The sequence below is a fragment of the Rhinatrema bivittatum genome, chromosome 14 (assembly GCF_901001135.1).
Source record: "Rhinatrema bivittatum chromosome 14, aRhiBiv1.1, whole genome shotgun sequence".
NCBI classification, from domain to species: domain Eukaryota; kingdom Metazoa; phylum Chordata; class Amphibia; order Gymnophiona; family Rhinatrematidae; genus Rhinatrema; species Rhinatrema bivittatum.
Window position 1 is genome coordinate 33,385,218 of NC_042628.1, and position 20,212 is coordinate 33,405,429.

Genomic DNA, 20,212 nt, shown 5'->3' on the forward strand with positions numbered 1-20,212 from the left:
TTACAGACAACAGTTGAAATGACTGACGTGAGTCTTACAGAGAATAGGAGATAAGAACTGGGATAAAAAACAATTAACTTGTAATGACATAAAATCCTTAAGTAACAGAGTTAGTAAAGATTGGTAGTCAAAACATGTAACAGGAGATTAAGTGCGACTAGAATATTATAAGATTAAATCTATGGTTGTTTGGCATCAGAGGTGTAGGAAGGATTACGACCTAATTAAGGGTAGGCTAGGGTGAAGAGCCAAGTCTTTAGTCTCTTTTTGAACGTAATTGGACAATGTTCAAGTCTAAGTTCTGAAGGGAGAGAGTTCCAATGATTCGGGCCGACTGTGGAGAAGGCTCTTTTATTTGAGAATGATTTGATTGGAGGAGCTTTTAGAGAGCCTTTTTGGGCAGCTCTCAACGGGCGGGAAGATGAATATAATTGTAAAGGGAATCTGAGGTCAAGAGGGGATGATTTGTAGATGGATTTGTGTATGATAGAACAAGATTTATAGAGAATTCTATATTTTATAGGGAGCCAGTGGAGATACTTCAAAATTGGCGTGATGTGGTCTCTTTTGTTTGCTTTTGTTAGAATCCTGGCTGTGGCATTTTGTAGCATTTGTAGAGGTTTAAGGGAAGTCGCTGGGAGACCAATTAAAAGGGCATTGCAATAGTCAATTTTAGAAAATATGATCGCTTGCAGAACTGATCTGAAATCATGGGGGTGAAGTAGGGGTCTGAGTCATTTTAAAACTTGTAGTTTGAAGAAGCAATCCTTCACTGTGTTGTTGATGAAGCTTTTGAAATTGAGTTGGTTATCCATGATCACTCCTAAGTTTCTGACCATGGGAGAAAATGAAGGTGATTGAATAGGGTGAGAGATAGAGAGTTGGTAGTTGCCATCTTGGGTGATGAGGAGGAATTCTGTTTTGTTGGTATTGAGAATTAAGCAAAGGTCCTCAAGGAGATTGGAGATGGAAGTAAAACATGAGTTCCAAAAATGAAGAGTTTCTTGCAGAGATTTGGTAATTGGAATGAGTATTTGGACATCATCCGCGTAAAGGTAGTGGGTTAGATTAAGATTAGCTAATAAGTGACAAAGGAGAAGCAGGTAAATGTTAAATAAAGCAGATGTTAGCAGTGCCACACGGAGGAAGGAGAAAACCACAGACCAGTCAGCTAAAGCTTGGAGCTGGGTAAAGGAAGGGAAGCAAGGCAGTGCCATGCCTTGAAGCCAGCGGGTTACAGGTTTCAGAAGCGGGAAATCTTGTCAAATACATCTGATTTATTTCTTTGACGAGGCCACCAGAATAGCAGATCGGGTGGGTGCAGCAGATGTGGCCCATCTGGATTTCATTAAAGCCTTTGACACCACAATCACACAGAAGACAAGAGGGCAGGTTAGCCAGGCTGGGAGTTGGAACAGCAATCATAAATGTGAGTGAGGAACGGGTTGAGCGAAAGAACTCAGAGTGGTCAATGGGGGGGGGGGGGGGGGGGGTGTCTGTTCTGCTGATGGGAAAGTGATCAGTGGGAGGTGACCCAAGGCCCCGTCCCCTTCTATTATCCGTCTACGTGACATGGGAGGAGGGTGAGAAAGGAAAGTGTGCCAGTTTGCAGCAGATAAGACGAGAAGTTACAACAACGTGCACATGCCAGAGGAGGTAATATGAAAGATGATTTTAAAGATATGGCAACTATGCTTTCATCCAAAAGAAAGGTAGAAATCTAAGAGTCAACTAGCTTGTTTGAGATGAAGAATTAAAAGCCACAAAAAAAGGAAAAGACCTGGGGGTCATCAACTCTTCTGACCTCAGGATAGCCAGTTGGGAAAACTAATAGTATACTGGGGTGCTCATTACCAGTAGAAAGAAGGAAATGGTATTTCTTCTCTACAGGTCCCTGCTATGAGGCTCCTGTGTTCATCTACAAAAGGACAATGACATGATTGAGGCAGCTCAGAGGAGGGCCACCAAAATGGTGAGCAAACTGGCCTATAAGCCATTCACAGGGAGAATGAGAGAGCTACAAACGTGCTTGCTAGGAAAAAAAAAAAAAGGAGGAATAGGGGAGATATAGACAAATGTCTAGCAGACTTCAATAAAGTACCAGGAGAAAGTCTCTTCCACAGAATGAAAATGTCAAGGTCAAGCTCAAAAGAGAAAATCCTGAGAGGGCGGGGGCCACCTGGCACAGCCACTGCCAGTGGAGGTTCGAGGTGCCAACAGAGTGGGGGAGGCAGAAAGGGAGAAGACCAGAGAGCAGGTAAGAAATGGGAGGGCACAGCAGGCAGGTGCCAATGGACAGACCGGGTGCAGCACATGGTCCTTTTCTGTAGACATCTGCTATGCTTCTATTGTTTAAGAGAGTCCAATAAAAAGGTGCCACCTACATCCCATTTGTGACCGGGTCCCAGAGGCACAAGGAAAGCTCTCTCGGTGTCCAAGATCACAGGATCCTCGGGAGCGCAATTTTCAAAGTCGCTTGCAGGAGGAAAGAGTAAAATGGTGTGGCTGAGAGGCGCTTTCCTCAGAGCACCTAAAAACGTGTGGACTTCCAACAGCGGGAAAGAGTGGCGCTCCTCTGGGCACGGTTAGGTCAGGCAGGCGACTGTTGCATTTTCAAACGCCTGCTTTCTGCTTTGCTCCTCTCCTCTGCTGCCTGCAGAAATGGCGGGCGCAAAGCAAGTGGATGCTTTCAATGAGCGAACCTGCACCCGCTCGTTTACAAATAGAAATGACCTGGCTAATTTGCCTTTGGAGAACCCGTGGGAGCTCTGCGTGTTAAAATGCAGATCTGTGGGCAGTTTGAAAATTGCTCCCCTCCCAATCTTAAACGCCTCCAAGGATTTATCTGGCACCATATGGCAATGCTCTAAGCACCCTGCCTCCCCGATGAGCCCTCAAGCCTTCCTCCTCCTCTCCCGGTCATTCTGCCCCCTTTCAACCACCAAGCTGAGCGCCGCAGAGAAATCCTCAACTAGCAGGTGAGGTGCACGATGAGACAAACAGGAAGCTACTTGCTTAGCTTCCAATTAAAAGTATAAATGTACATTTCTGCTTATCATTGTTAACATAGCAGAAAAGCAGCGGGGCATCTTTTCCTTTCCTACAGAAAAGGTTGGGTTGTCATCCTGTGCAAGAAACACACAGGCGGCCACCTGGATCTCACAGCACTTTTTCTGCGCAAGGTTGAGAAGTGACAGCTACTCAAGAGAAGGAACAATAGGATTCCTCTTCCCCAATTGCAGTTGGCCAAACTGGTCACATACGGTCAGTGGCAGAGCTTTCGGATCGTGTTCAGGGGCTCCAGGATCCCCAGCCCTTGCCTCCGTCCCCCAGCTGCACCTCTTCTCATCAGAATACGCAGAGCTTGCTGAGCCTGCGCAGAGGGAAAAGGTCTGGAATCCAAAGAGGTAAAAAAATCTCTCACCCTTGCGAAGAAGGAGGTATCCAGCTCATCGGGAAAATCCACGGTGTCCTCTTCCATGAAACTAGCGGGGGTGAAGCTGCGCCTCTGAGCCCTCCTCAAGGTGCTCTCTTTCACCGAGCGGCCCTACAACCAAACAGTAAAGGATGATGGGGAGCTGAATGGGGGTCACATGAAAGGATACACAAAACAGCAGCAGAGTTAGAGAAGGATTAACACAGAACCATCCACACCTCGCATCTCAAACTGCACCAAGCAAGACCGTTCAAATGCAATACCATACTGACAGCGCACTGTGCAAATCTTATCCCCAAACTGCTTACATCAGGGACAGAGAGCTTTCATAGTTTGAGTACCCAACATTTAGAGTAATCAGACTTTCCAGATTACTGAATGTCAACAGCTCCTCCTTTCTTGCCCCCAATCTTTTCTCCCCCTTAACCTTCATTCTCTGTATCCCTCCCTCAATCCCTTCTACATCCCTTTATATCTCCGTTCCTTCTCGTTCTCCTGCATCTGTTACCCGGCAGCAGCTCCTGCCACCCTATGCCACCTCCTTTGTTGTGGTTAGAAGCACGGCTCTGCCGTCTGCCTCCAGGACTCCCCACCACGGACCACGGGAACAGAATCCGCAGGTTTGCAGAGAGAGAGCAGGAGCGCCGACAGAAGATGCCACGGGCTCCCGAGGACACTGCAAGATCCACGTGGGACTCTCGGCATACGCGCCACAGGGTTCCCCCTTTCCTGGTTTACAATCTCAAAAGAGCTACAGACTGCAGCTACAGAAAGTACATTGACAATTTATGCAGAAATAGCAAAAAAAAAAAAAAAAAGTAACTACAGACTTCAGCATTACTGTTTGACCACACGGGCATAAACAGAGATGCTGGGAGATAAAAAATTAAACATTACGAGTAACCCACGGAGGTGTACGGTCCATGCATACTTCTACACTCACGTACCTTGTAGGTAATTTTGAAAGAGCAGGTGCCCGTGTAGTTTCCATTTGGAAATTACTTACAAGGTTATGTGGGCTTTGCGCCTCTCTCAACTCCCGGAAAGCCCCATTTTTTTGCCATGGCTATAACCTAGCTGCCTTGTTAAACCAGACAACCAGCTTTGGCTGCCTTGATGGGTGAAATGATGGGTTCAGCCCAGACAGCCTGGCAGGATAACTCCTTAGGTACCCTTTGAAAACTGACCTGCAATGGAAAGTCACCCGGAAACCAAGCTGGAGAGTCAGGATTGGAAGCCCCTTTTTGCTCAGGCTGCAAACTTGAGTTCCCATTCCCAAAATGTGCCCGAAAGGCCTCGGATGACTCAAGGATTTTGGAATTTGAGGGGAAATCCCTGGGTTCATGTCAAAGTGGCAGTGCCTCTTCTCCTAAGCAGGAGGACTGTTCTTACCATCATGAGGGGGGTATTCAACTACCCTGGGGGGAGTTTCTTTTCAAACTGGTTCCTGTAAGAGAGCCCTGAGGGAGCCCATTTTCTCCTCCTCTTCCCTTTACGTCCTGCGCTACCAGTTGGCTCATTCTGCCATGCACCCAGAATCCGCACCTTTGGGCAGACTGAATGGGCCTTCCGGGCCACAGCTGCCCTCAGCTTCTGGATTTCTTTGCTTCTGTTTGCCTTGCATGGGAAGGCACCGCTGCTTTCAAGGCACGTTATGTCAGCTTAGCTAACTCCAGCGCCAGCAAGGCGGAAATTCCTCCTCAAGAGTGCACAGCACGCAAGGAGAGCCCTGAAGGCCTTCACAAGGCGCAGTGAACATTACTGCGCTGACACTCCGGCGCTCGGCTCTGGCGCCCGGCAGCATCCCAAGGGTATGCGTCATCGCACGGCACCACACACCCCCCCCCCCCTTAGGACATTTGAGATCCTTAAAATGTGGGCTCCTTCCTTCCCCGTCAGGTGCTACAGAGCTGATCAGCCCCCCCCACTCTCTCTTTCACAAGAGCTGAAAGGTTATCACTCACCTTTACAAGTGCCGCCGCCGCTCGGAAGCTCATTTTGGCCACCGACTCCCTTTTCCGCCGCCTGGGCAGGCGGTTGAATCCGGAGCGGGAGCTGGTGAAGGAGCAGAGGGAGGCCGCCCCGGGTGTGATGGGAGTGTGCGGCATGCTGCAGCCATCGCTGTCCTCCGCCATACGGAATGCACGACCTCGTGCTAAGGGGTCGATAATCTGCAAGCAAAAAAAAAAAAACTGTGATCACATGAGACGCAGCCAAATTCCTGCCACAGCACCACATGCAAAAGAGGGTTGGGTTTTTTTGTTTTTGTTTCTTTAAATTGCCAGCAAGGGCCACCCTCCTACGGTCCTGAAAACTGGGTTAACCTCGCACTCTTTAGGGGAGATTCCTCCCGATGAGGGCTGAGACACATCTACTGCACAAATGGCCTGTGCACATCTGCGTGCCTGCTGCCAGCAGGCGGCACACGTGAAAATCTGTAGGGGACTAGCAGGTAATTTTGGGGGAAGCTTGCACTGCCACTATCCATGCTGTACAATACTCATCCTGTAGGTAAATGGAGAATTTGTGACATGTTTTATGCTCTTATTCCAACACCTGCCAAAGCAAGACTCGCTAAAAATGTTAAAAGAAAAAGAGTTTATGCACACGACAGCGAACTGAAATATCATCTGATAGGCTGCATCGCCTCTTCAGCCCTTAACTCCCGGAATGTTCTATAAAGAAAAGGCAGGGGTGCGGAAGACCTTGGCCGAAGGACTCTGGTTTGTTGGGGCGAGCAGGACCCAAGGACATCGTGTCAGCAGTGAAGCGACCAAGCGCACACCCCCTACAGGCACCGAAGGACTCGGCCTTAGAATCGGCTTTCCTTCCAGCTCTCCGCCATCACCATGCACCTGGAGAGAGGCTCAGAGAGGTGGGCGAGAGGGAGAAGATGGGAGACACCAAAAAGGGAAGGAAGCAACTGGTAATCTGCCAGTGCGTTTCATTCTGAAGTGGTCCCTCACAACGAGAACTAGGACTGAAATAGCTCACCTTAGGTACTAACAGCAGTTCAAAAAAAAGAGACCATCAACCCAATTTTCAATCTTCCAAATTTACTTTTTATTTATTTTACTAAGTTTATTAACAATTTTTCTCTTTGCAATTGTGTCTTAAAACTGCACCAGAATGGATAAAATTAGATCTGAACATGTTCAGTCACCTTCATTTTTGCTTACATTCCTGTCTCTCCTGTTTATATTTCCATCCAGCAGCTCTAAAAATACAGCGTTTATGTCTGTGCATCGCAAGGCACGAGAGACATTGCTAAGAGCGAACACACCCAGACATCAAGTGAGCAGGCGCATCAGTGGAAACAATGGCGATACCTAAGCTAACGCTCACTCCAGAAATCACTGCCATAGCATTAACACCAGAGCAATTTACTCCCCAAGTAGGAGGTTCCCTGGACACGGGTATTCTGCACACCAGTCCTGGAGCCCACGCCACCTCCTGGCCTCCCTCTCATGTTATATACTAGCCCCAATCAAAAATCCCTTACAACACAAGAGGCTTCCAATGTTTCATAACTTCCCAGTCTGTGAACAGACCACCCTGACAAATATCACATTGTTGATTTTTTAGGGAAATCTGTCGTGGCCAAGAACATCATCATGATGTGGCGGCAGAGCTGGGTGTTTCAGATCAAGCGATCTCGAGTTTGTCACGGCCAGAACAGTCCATGTGTGCACTCACGATCACATCATGTATGATATCCCAGGAAGAAGAACGGGTAATAGCAGGCACTGCAGGGCTGATGCAAGGCTATTTAGGTGAACCTTTGACCTTATGCCCTCCCTCCCCCACCCGCCGAGAGCTAGCGACTGGCAGCAGCTTCAGCACAGTGCTCCCTTCTTCGGCAGCACTGGCTCTGACACTCCACTCCATCCCCTCAGTCACCCTCTAACCCAGCATCCCCCCTCTCTCTCTCTGCCCTCTGACCATAGTACCCAGCATCCCCCTCTCTCTCTGCCCTCTGTCCATAGTACCCAGCATCCCCCTCTCTCTCTCTGCCCTCTGTCCATAGTACCCAGCATCCCCCTCTCTCTCTCTGCCCTCTGTCCATAGTACCCAGCATCCCCCTCTCTCTCTGCCCTCTGTCCATAGTACCCAGCATCCTCCTCTCTCTCTGCCCTCTGTCCATAGTACCCAGCATCTCACTCTTTCTCTGTCCAGCATCTCTTCCTCTCCACCCCCAAAGTATACTCTTCTATCCACTTTTTTCCATGTCTAGCATATCAGCATCACCCCAACATTTTGCCCTATTTCCAGAGTGCCAGTATTCTCTCTCTCTCTCCACCCAGCACCCTCTTTCTCCATCTCTTCGGTCACTGGCAGGATGGGCTCCATCAGAGATTAGGAGCCTCTTCCTCCTCTTCGGCCACTATTGGGATGAGCTCTGCCAGTGGCACCGAGGCCTCATGCCACACATGTAACACAGTACCTCCTTAAATCTATATAAGATCACATAAATAAACTCCAATTTGGTAGACCATCGCTCTAGGCACTCCCAGTAGTAAACCTTCATTTGTCTTTCCCATAATCACATGGTCAAAGTCCAATTAATTTTCAATTTTTTGTTTACTTTTCAATTGCACATAAAATCATTTACCTTGATCAAAGCATCCAGCAGATCTTCACGTATATCAGTCCGACACTGGGAATGTGACCATATGATTATTGGAGAGGCAAATGAAGGTTTACTAACAGGAACGCTTAGCATGACGGTCTACCAAATTCAAGTTTATTTATATGATCTTATGTAGATTTAAGGAGTTACTGAGTTACAATGGTAACGGTTAGCCGTAGGGCCCTGGAGCCTTCCTATTCCAACTGCACTGCCCTCAAGCAGCTGAAAGGTGTAATAGGGAAGAGGGAGAAACCAAGTAAATCCCACCCTGACCTCAGAGGAGAATAACACCCTTTATAATATATCATTCCTTCACCTCCATCAAAACCCATGCACACACACAATTTCAGGAAATTACTATAGAGTGGGGCCTGGAGGGAAGCAGATGGGTACACAGGTGGCAAGCATGTTATTTTCTGTACATTAAATAAACTATCAATTTGTCTTCATTTTGAGATGTTCCTAAAAATAACAATGCAACAAAGAGCCAAAAAAAGTCCCATAAATTATAGCCAAAACAAAACAAAAGCAGCAAGCCTGATCATGTACCCTAATGATATATGGGTCACCCAGTTTTATATCATTCACCCTGAATAAAATGTAGAACCCCACACATCATTTTTTGAAGTAAAATGAGAAATCTCCTTCAAAATATTATCAAAAATAATTTTGTTTTGCCTAAAAATAACAAAACAAAATCCTAAGATACTGGTACAGCCCTCTGCCCAAGGTCTGTACCATCTGAAAGGGTTCACCATTCTCAGTGGTCTGGTCAGCCCTGAACCTCACAAACAAATAAGAAGACATTCACTAAAGAAATAAATAATACAAACAGAGAAACGTGACCATTCAGTCTATCCTGCCTGCTCATCCACAACAACCATGCAACTCTACAATCACTACCACTCCCTCAGTGCTTGTCCCATGCTTTCTTGAATTCAGATACTTTCCTTGTCTCCACTGGGAGCCTGTTCTATGCATCCACTACCCTCTCTGTAAATAAATAGTTCCTTGGAGTACTCCTGAGGCCTACTTCCTTTCATTCTCATCCCATGACTCCTCGCTCCAGGGCATCCTTTCTGTTGAAAGCGGCCTTCCTTGTCTGCATGAAAACCTTGGAGGTACTTAAATATATCTGTCATATCTCCCCTATCCCACCTTTCCTCTAGAGTGTACATATTTAGATCTTTAAGTCTGCCCCATAGGCTTTAGAACGAAGACCACTGAAGGTGGTCTTTGTTCTAAAGCCTATGGGGCAGACTTAAAGAATACCTCATTTGGAATACACCAGTATTCCAAATGAGGTCTCATCAGGGACTTAATCAGGCAAGGCCAGAGTTAGGCATAAGCAATTTAGGTGAATGCTTAGGGCACCAAACTCTAAAGGCACCCAAAACATTGAACTGCCCCACTGCTCTCATTTTGGGGGATGAACCCCCCCCCCCTAGTATTCTGCCTCTGGGCCCCATAATCTTAAATCTGACCCTGTATATAGGGGCAATATCGCTTCCTTTTTTCTGATGACCATTCCTCTCCCTATGCATCTAAGCTTATTTCTTTTTCTTGGCTGTCACTTTGTCTACATGTTTGGCCACCATCATCAGATACGATCACTCCCAGAGCCCACTTTTGTTTTATGCCATCACCATTGTTATCACCCCATTGTTTATTGTAAACCGGCTTGATGTGACATTTTCACGAATGCTGGTATAGAAAAAATCTAAATAAATAAATAAAATAAATGCCTATAAAAATCTCACGCTCTGTACAAACACCGTGCATATTTTGCAAATCTTACTATTTAGTATGTGTGCATTATTTTAGAACTTACACGGAATACACAGAGCAGCAATTGGAGGTGACCACAGGCACATGCTCTCTCCAGCTTTGTGTCTGGAACCATCTGCACAGCCCTTCTATGAACAACGTACTCACACCAGCCCTGCCCTTACCCAGTGGTACTGGACAGGCCCAGCTGTGGTGTTCAAACAAATAACAAAACTCATTTCAAAATAAAACCCGCCATGAATGGCCTTACCTTCTGCATGCCAAGCTGGGCAGAGCCCACATAGAGCGGAGGTGGAGTCTCTGTGCTGGTGAGAGAGATGTTATCCTGGCTCGGGAGGTCCATTTCCCGGATCACCTGAGGTTTTAGTTTCCCATAACGCTGGCTGCAGTGGCGAAGGCTTTTCCTTTGCCATTTCTGAGTGGCATCACTGTCCTTGCTCACACCAAACCAGTCCGCCGTTCCCCTGGAATATGGCAGATCGTTAATGCGTGTAAGAGGTCCTGGGCCAGAAGGAACCTTCAATCAAATCAGTCCTACTCAAGCAACTTTTAAATAGAGCATCTGTTGCCCAAGGAGTCAATTTCTTGCAAATTCTGGAAGAGCAAAAATTCCATAAAAACAACTGTGCAAAGCACTACGGGATTGTTCACCCAATTTTTTAATTTATCTTTTTCGGATGAAAGTCTTACACAGGGCATTTTGCACAAGTGTTTGTTTACAGGATTTTTTTCTAGGCATTTCTTCCCCTTCTTGAAGTCATGAGAAATTAAGTCTTCAGACAAAAGATTCACTATTCCATAAATCATGCAAGCAAACTGATTTGCAACTTTTGCCCCGGAACTCAAACCTGGCTCTTTGAGCTATTTTTTTCAGCAGCAGTTTTGGGGGTATTCAAATCCTCGCCCAAGTAGTAGAGTATTAGCAAGAGGCATTAGTATCACATTACAGGTTTCCTCTTTATGACTAATCTGGAAGTCTGGTCCTCCAAATTAAATATTGTGCGGAACGGTGTTTGTTGATGTAGTTGAATTACGCTATAATAAATTCTCTTTCTAACAATTTGTTGGCTCCCAGCCCCGGGCATGCAGCATTAAGAAAATAATATGTCAGAAGCTTGCACAGTGTGACACATCAGCAAATCCAGTGAGAGCAACAGGAAATATGTCACGAAAACACCACTTCACACATAACCCGGTGAAGGGACTGCCTATGTGTAGAAAGGCTAAGGTTAAACAAAATAGGAGGAACGAAGATCTGTTATAAAGTTTTCAAGGAGGGAAAGAAAGCATCGGAGATTGTGGGTGTGAGATCAGGAAAAGCGGCTGGGACAGAGGAGGAAGGAGAAAATGGAGTGGGCAACATGAGATCAACAGATTTGTGGAAGAAATAATTTTGGAGAATCAGAGGGAAGGAGGAAGAGCTTGATAGAGATGCTGGACAGAGACAGGCCTGGACAAAGGAGTTTTAAAAAGGCTAGGTTACGGCTAGGACTATATTAGAGTTACAGGCTCTTCTCATATACCATAGTAACATATTATACAGGCTGATAGTCCATGAACGCTGAGCATCCAACCTAGGCACTTCTTTTCAAGTATCTACATTTAGGTCTTCAACCCTAGTCATGTTTCAAAGAGGCATTTCAGGCGTCTACCTCTCAGAGTAAGACTCCCTAAACCCTCTGAAGATTGACCTCATAGTAACATAGTAGATGATGGTGGAAAAAGACCAAATAGCCCCTCCAGTCTCCCCAGTTTTCTGTCCACACTGGTAATGATACTTCCCAGCTGCCAGCCACAAAATATGGCCACCTGCATACCACTCCTTATTCAGGTCAGTCTTATTTATTGTCATCATTTGTACAACACCATTTGGATAGATGGGCATAGAAAAATCCCGTTAAGTTGCCTCCAACACTCCACTTTCCCCACGTCTAACCACAAAACTCCATAATAATCTAAATAGCCAACAATACTAGCATGGTCATTACCCAAACATCTGGCCTCCTAGGTTCCCTGAATAGCCTACCAGCCAGACCTGGCAGGCTCTGCAGGGGACCTAGGAGGCCAGATGAGGGTTTGCGTTTACACTAGCTATTTCCATATTTACAGCCTGAATATTTTCAAGATGAGTGTTTGTGTTTACAGCTACAGTTATTTCTGTATTTACAGCTGGCCACATAAAAGCAACCTAGCAGCTGGGTCTATCATCCCAGCCTGAGACAGACAGCTACTATTTCTTACTAGTGAGCCTTCCTGGTTCCCCAAATAACCTGGGAAGCTTTCTAGCAATGGTAGCTCTTTAGATCAGGTGTGATGGTAGAAAGATTAGCAGAAATAACTAGATAGATATAGACAGATAGAAAGAAAAGATATTGGAAAACCTATGCTAATAAATATGGCACCATCCTAATGCATATACATGAAAAAATATATGTTTACCACTAGGGTGAAACAGCATGTAAAGAAAAGCTAAGAAAATGAATTGTTTAAAAAAAAAATGACTTGACTACATCTTTATTCACAATGTATAATAAAAATACATAAAAAGTGTGAAAAATATTTGTACTATCATTAGTAAAAAGTGCTAGTGTATATATATGTAGTACAAATATAGTTAATTACATACAATTAAAAGTCTGCTAAAAATTAATATAGGATATAATAATGTATTGCACACACACCACATGCATACTGAAAAACTGCCTTCCAGTTCCCGCGAAACCGGCAGACAGCTCGGAGTTTGCAGGGAGGAAGGCAAGACAAAATAGCTGTCATCAATCTAGTTGCACAGCGGACCGTCTGGCATTATAAACAAGTTAAGATCGTGCAGCCACAGCAGCATACATTTACAAGTAACTATCTGCACAAGTCTTTTAGATTTTGCATTGCTACACAGTTTCTTTGCTGGCTACATATCAATACAGCTTTTCCTAAACAGACAGTACATTCCGTTTTATTTTGAACAGACTTAGCTCGGTCTGTTCCATATTCCCCCTTGAAGAAGCCAACGGGTGAAACAAGGATCCCAGTTGGGGTTCTTTCAAATTGGATTTCAACATTGGGTCACGTGATGTATACTGTTTGATTGGCTCTCTCTCTATCACCATTCTTTTTATAATTGTCTGTTTGTCAATACATATATTTGTTGTTTCAACCCTGACCTTAAGGGCCTTGCAGAATTGGATTCCGATATTTAGTCATGTGACATGTTCAATTGGTTTGGTCTCCTCCATCCTAGTTTTTATAATTGTTGTTTTGTCAATACATATATTTGCTTTTTGAACCCTTATTTTTAAGGCTGTTTTAAGTATGCACATGGTGTGTGTGCAATACAGTATTATGTCCTATATTAATTTTTAGCAGATTTTTAATTGTATGTAATTAATATATTTGTACCAACAAAAATAATGTGTGGCAAATAATATACTGGTCAATAACAGTTAACAGCAGAGACTTTTTATTTTGCATATGCACACATCAGTTGTGCATAATTCTCAATTCATAAATAAATTGTAATATGTAATCGAAGGATCCCGACATGGACGTGTTTCGCATCAGGGCACCATAGTATCCACAAATTTAATATTTGTAAGAGGTCATGATGCACAATTGGTTCTGAAGGGTAGCGAGCAGCACGGGACTAAGTTTGACAGATGTGAAGCTATTTCGCATGGGGGCCACGGAGAAAACTCAACCATGGCACCAAATAAGTAGATAACTTTGAAAGAATTGAGGATCCTAACACAGACCTTCACACCTTAACTTCATTTGCTGGGTTAAACAACGTAAATGCTGGGAATATCGCTAAATAACACCCGATCTACGCCAAGAACACTGTACAATAACCTTCAAAAAAAAGTTTGATCTCATAGCAATTGTAATATAATTATTGTTCCCACCTTCTACTTATTATTAATCTCGTTTCCACCTTCTACATATTTATTTATTTATTTTTAATTTTTCTATACCAATGTTCCTGTAAGAATACAAATCACACCGGGAGAATACAAATCACGCCGGGAGAGCGGGTGAGCGCCCGCTCTCCGGGCGCGCGCACAGGTCACTCTCCTGTACACAGGAGAGTGACCTGTGCGCGCGATGTAACCTTTTGGCATCCTGCCATTATATGTTGAATGAAGACTTCTAAAGATGTAACCTTTTGGCATCATGCAGCATGATAACATGAGCGGTTCCACTAGTGCGTTTATTTGTAATAAAAAAATCCAAAAAGAAAGAGTATTACAGATGACAACTTTCATGAAGACATAATGTATTAATCAGGCAATTGAAGGCTTTAGTGTGAATCAGCTGCTAGTAGTGCCTGTTCTGATGGTCACTTTCACACCAATGGAACGTGTGTATAGAGAAATGTAAAGTTTGATGCTGTGGTGATGGGCTCTTACAGACAGATACAGTACAGTGCGCTCCGGCAGAGCGCACTGTTAACCCACGTTTGGACGCGTGATTTCAATGCGCTAGCTTTACCCCTTATTCAGGAGAGTGACCTGTGTACAGGAGAGTGGGACAGTAGCGCGTCCCTAGCGCCTCTTTTTTGACAGGAGCGGTGGCTGTCAGCAAGTTTGACAGCCGACGCTCAATTTTGCCGGCGTTGGTTCTCAAACCCACTGACAGCCACGGGTTCGGAAACCGGACGCCGGCAAAATTGAGCATCCGGTTTTCAACCTGCGAGCCATGGGCCGATTTTACATTTTTTTTTAAATTATTTTTTACTTTATTTATTTATTTATTTAACAGTTTTATATACCGAGGTTCAGGTAACAGAGTTACTAATCACTTCGGTTCACATTTCAACAATTACAATGACAGTATAAAGTATAATGTCTTACATAGAACAGGGTGAACTTTGGGACCTCCGACATAATATTGCTATGATATTAAGTCAGAGGGTGTACAGAAAAGCAGTTTTTACTGCTTTTCTGTACACTTTCCCACTTTCCCCCTTTACCCCTTACTGAATAAGGGGTAAAGCTAGCGCATTGAAATCACGCGTCCAAACGTGGGTTAACAGTGCGCTCTGCCGGAGCGCACTGTACTGTATCTGCCTGTAAGAGCCCATCACCACAGCATCAAACTTTACATTTCTCTATACACACGTTCCATTGGTGTGAAAGTGACCATCAGAACAGGCACTACTAGCAGCTGATTCACACTAAAGCCTTCAATTGCCTGATTAATACATTATGTCTTCATGAAAGTTGTCATCTGTAATACTCTTTCTTTTTGGATTTTTTTATTACAAATAAACGCACCAGTGGAACCGCTCATGTTATCATGCTGCATGATGCCAAAAGGTTACATCTTTAGAAGTCTTCATTCAACATATAATGGCAGGAGAAACCTTCTTCATCCATTCTACCATTCTAATTTTGTTTAATTGCCAGTCGTCAAAACCCAAGCGCCGGCAAATGCCAACTGGCAATTAAACAAAATTAGAATGGTAGAGTGGATGGAGAAGGTTTCTCCTGCCATTATATGTTGAATGAAGACTTCTAAAGATGTAACCTTTTGGCTTCAGGTAACACGACAACATGAGCGGTTCCACTGGTGCAGATTTCACTTCGAAACACAGTGTCGTGTCGGGTTTACAAAAAGAAGCTCTGGCATTGATGAGAAGAAGCCATAATTTTAAGTTAAGTCTTTTTATTTGCAAAAAAAAAAAAAAGAGAGAGAACTAGAGTGTTACAGATGACAACTTTCACTATGATTAATTAAGAACTCAATTGAAGGCTTTAGTTTGAATCAGCTGATTTCACACAAACAGGACAGGTCTATATAAATACATTTAAAGCTTAATGTTGTGGTGGAGGGCAAGTCTTCAGGCACTAATGCAGGGCTTCACAAACCTGTCCTAATGACTCCATGACCAATCATGTTTTTAGGATATCCACATCAATTATGCGTATATGCAAATTTCTCTCACATATATTCATTGTAGATATCCTGAAAACCCATAGGGTCTTCAGGACAGATTTGGAAAGCCCTTCGGCAATCCACAGGGTGTGCCCAGAAGGATGACCAGCCCTCAGAGATTGGGTATTAACAGAGAGGATCAGAAGAGAAATACAATGGCACTCGCCCTGGCCCACATTGTAATATACAACAAAGCGAAAAAACAATCCACAGATCACTGACAGAAAGCACGTTGCCACAAAAAGAACAGTAAAATTTCTCATTAATTGAAACAAATCCAAAACTAGCAGAAATTACTACTGAACCACGAAATTCACCTTACCAGAATCACAGAACGCAAGTACACTGTCAAAAGAAAGTTATGGCTGACTCAGTCTGTACTTCATCTGCATCTAAGCTGTCCCATCTGATCTTATCTAGCAACTTCTCCCTGACGGCACTGTCCCAAAACAGACTCCTCCTGCCATCTGCCAACTTTTCCCATTCCGTTCTGAGAGGAATGGAACAATTTCTGCATTCTTCTGCCTATGTACAATATCACATCTGCCCAATACAGGAAAAGAAAAAGAAAAATAAACAGAAGGGTTGAGGTGGAGCTTTATCCACCTTCACCCCCTCCCCTCCCCCAACACACATGAAAACCTGTATAATGAATGATTTGTAATAATAGTTGTCTGGTAGATCTGACACTCAAACATGACAAGGGAGTGGGGGTGGGTGAGTTTTCCTATCATATATGACACATGAAAATTCATTACAAGGATTCTGAAAATATTCCCCAAGACCATTTCCAAGGTACACAACACCAGTTTTCTCCATTTCTCCTCAACAAGCAAGAGTATTTGCAGGTGGAGACGTCTTTCGCACAATCAAAAATGTTTCAAATCTCTTCCCAATTGCAGGGGCAGTTTTGGTTCTCCCTCCCACAATTGGTGGAATAGGACTCTTCACTAAATTTAAATGGCATACAATACAATCCCATTTGTCATACTTTAATCCAGATGACTACTCCTTATCCAACTTATTCCAGTATATTCTGATAATATTTCAGTGGTTTTCACCAGATAGAGGTCATAGCTACCTCCGCTACCCTCCCCCCCCCCCCCCCCCCACCTACCTTCCAACCCCCCTACAATCCCTCATTCCTACCCCCTCCCTCGGAATACCTTGTTACCCCAAAAAGCCAACTGTTATCAGTTCTTACCAGTTTTGACATGTTACTCCCCATGCTTAAGCTGTATCCAAGTTTTTCTCGCCCCCTGTTCTATGTAAGACAACTTTGTCACTGTTTTATGGTTGCAATGTAAACCGGAGTGATAATTAACTCTGTTATTTGAACTTCGGTATAGAAAAGTTACAAATAAATAAATAAATAGTTCCTTTTCTCACATCTCTCTCCGGAATGAATGAAAATTCACTCCTTCTGCTGACCTTTGAAGGGGCTTTGGATCTTGCTAGATACACTCCTGACAAACTCCTTTCCTTATGATGGTGACTAAATTCCCTAAGCCTTAGAGAATTTAGTTGATTAGACCAAACATAAAAATCCAGGCATTAAAAAGCAACAAAAGATGAAGGAAAAGTGGATAAAACTTTCCCCAAAGCAAAGTCCAAAAAGAAATAAAAGATGTTTCTCAAAAAGATGAGTTATCCTTTCTTCCATCTAACTCAAACCTTATTCCATAAGGCCCAAGGATACTGCCCTCCAAACAATAAGAACAAAACCTGGAGCAGGAAAAACTCCATCCTGCCTCCTCAAAAGTCAACTAAAAAAACGCTATAAAATGGTGTTCCTGATTTTTATAAAGCTAGGGCATTACCATTATAGCAACCCACATGGGGAAGCTATACACCATCTAGGGATACTTCCATTTTACCTACTCAGATGGAATGTTCCTGTAACTTTGCTCTGGTTTGTGAGCCTAGAGGCAGGGGCACATGAAGGTCCAGGGGCCACTTTGTCAATCTTTTTCTTCACTTCAACAGTCTAGGGTCCCAAGGCAAGGTTCTTATCCAGACAGGGGGAGGAATAGATCTTCCAAGATCCAAGATGGCAGGGATTACTCTTCATTTCATTGCCCTGGAGAAGTATTGGTTCACTTTCACAATTAAGGGATGTGTCAACAAAATACGCTGGATGCTCAGATTGAGTGTCCAAAATAATTCTTTACTGGAAATAATTCATAATTGGCAGATTGGAACAGTTCACATCAGTTCTTGGCACAAAACAATGGGAAATCACAGGTCTCCAATCTTTTCTCTATCTGTGCAAGGGTCTCTGGGCCAAGAAAACTGTCACACTCCTGGGCTTGAAAAAGCAAGGCTTCCCTGGTAGACAGGGTATCTCCCAGGTGGATGGGAAAAAAAATCTCCTTCCAAAATACTGGTGGAAAAATAATTAAGCTCAGTCTTTGCACAATCTCCCCAAGGATACCTCTCTCCTAGGTTGAAGACTCCAGATGGGGTCCTCAGATGTATCAAACAAAATGTTTTACTCACAGTTAATCTTCTTAGGGGATATATCAGGGGTCTTTCTTAGGAAAGGTCCAGATAGCAGAGAATACAGCAGCTCTTTCAGATGTTCCTTATTCAGGGTAGGAAGAGTGACAAACTTTCCCCCAGTAACTCAAGGCAAAAATCTTCACAAAAAAAGTGGAAAAATCTAGAATCCTCTTGCCATGAGTCACTCCTGACCCAATCTTCTGTGTGTGGGATGGAGAATAGCGGAATCTTCCCTACCTCCTGATCTAAACCCAGCTAAGGGGCTCCCCGAAATCCTCCAGCCAGGCATACCAGGGCTCTCACAGGAAAGAAACCTCAAAAGGAAAAATCCAAAATTCTTCAAATGAACTTCTGGAAATAGCACCTGGAGGCATGTTAGACTTTAGGCCAGTGCCAAGAGCCGGGGAACAAACTCTAGCCCAGGAAACACTTCTATTTCCTCACAACTCTAACTCAGAAGCAGCAGCCATTCCAGCAACCTCCGTGGAGGAGCTACTCCTCCCTCTACTTCTTCTTCCTCCTCTCCAACCTGAAAAAAATGTGAACTGGGGCCATTTTGTGATGATTCCCAAAGAGTCATTACATTCCCACTAACAGTGACACGGTCCACTTATCTTAAGCAGCAGCATCCTGATCTTGTGGTGGCAGCAACGTAAAAAAAAAAAAAAAAAGAAATTCAGGGGCCTGCAGCCACCAGCTCAAGGCCCTGCCCTGCGCACAGGTTTCCATAGTAACAGGAAGTCCTGGTTGTGAGGAGGAGGCGGCAGGGCTGCTGCATGCCCCGCTCTAAATTTGTTTTTTTTAAGTTGCCGCCGCCGCAGGATCCAAACACCGCCACTGTAGGTAAGCAGCTGGGAGGCAGGCCTGGTGGCAGGCAATGCTCCAGCGACTATCAAAATCTGGCGCCGGAGGCAGTTGCCTGGGTTGTCTATTCCTAAATCCGGGCTTGAACAGGAGTAGATTTAGGTCGTGAGGAAACGAAGCTGGAAACTGTAGCAGCTGTGAGAGCTTCTCAGAGGGAGAGTTCAACGGCCACTCCTCGCCCTGTTCCCGAGAACCTTCAGAAATTGCCATTTTGCAGAGGCCAGTTTCAAGTCTCCCTTCAGTAAATACACGGCACTAACCACGGAGGTCTAAAACTGTGATCAAATATCTGAGGATCTTTCCCTCTCCCAGCACTAAGACAGTTCCAAAGCCCACCTAAATCCACACAAGCATTCTGTGTGTAAGAAAAAAACTGCTAAAGATAAAGGCCACGAAACATTCACCGCCTCAGTGTTTCCCAGTTGTGGTGCACTGGCGCGCCTTCAGGCCTGATCAGATGTGCCACAGGAAAGTCACCTCTGCCTGATGCACAGAACCAGACCAGTACCTGGGCTATTCATGCAACAAGAGATGCCAGCGCTGGCTCTTAAATGTGTAGGAGCTTCTTTTTGAGAACAAGGGTAATGGCGCATGCTTCTTCCTAAACACTTCATGAACCCCAGGGTGTGGTAATTAATGGGCAGCCTGCAGGGCATGGATAGCTGGGCCCCTCTGAGTGCAAGCCACACACCGCACCCAGCACCTCCTCATCTTCTGAATTTCCTCTGAGTTCTTCCAGCCTCTGTCCTATCCCCGGGCTGCAGAGAGCGTGCACCGAGCACTGGCTGCGATGTACTCCAAGTGTGTGGGAGCAGCAGCAGGGAAGGAGCTCTGGCAGCCACGTGTGGCAGCCAAGGTAACTAAATGAGCCGGCTGCCCGCACCATACCGATTTATCCCTTATCCTGCACTTTTATATTGAGGGAACTGGTCTATTGTGACGGGTTCATAGGTGTTTCTGCCCCCTCTCTCCCTTTGCTTTAAAATTTGCAAGACAGACTGGTGGGGGCTTCCGGTGCTTCCTAGCTCGTGTCTGCACTGCCTGCCACGTGGAGGCTGGTG

The 20,212-nt window shown here is 44.7% G+C and overlaps 1 protein-coding gene across 5 annotated transcripts in view; it reads right to left on the minus strand.

Annotated features, from left to right (window-relative positions):
• RHBDF1 (rhomboid 5 homolog 1) overlaps positions 1-20,212 on the minus strand; it is a 266,445-nt gene that overhangs the window by 21,796 nt on the left and 224,437 nt on the right. For all 5 annotated transcript variants that reach the window (XM_029576829.1, XM_029576831.1, XM_029576830.1 and 2 more), the window contains 3 exons: positions 10,105-10,318; positions 5,401-5,607; positions 3,425-3,547 (listed from right to left, as the gene is read on the minus strand). In XM_029576829.1, the coding sequence (XP_029432689.1) occupies positions 3,425-3,547; positions 5,401-5,607; positions 10,105-10,318 (544 nt within the window). The remainder of the gene's footprint in view (positions 1-3,424; positions 3,548-5,400; positions 5,608-10,104; positions 10,319-20,212) is intronic.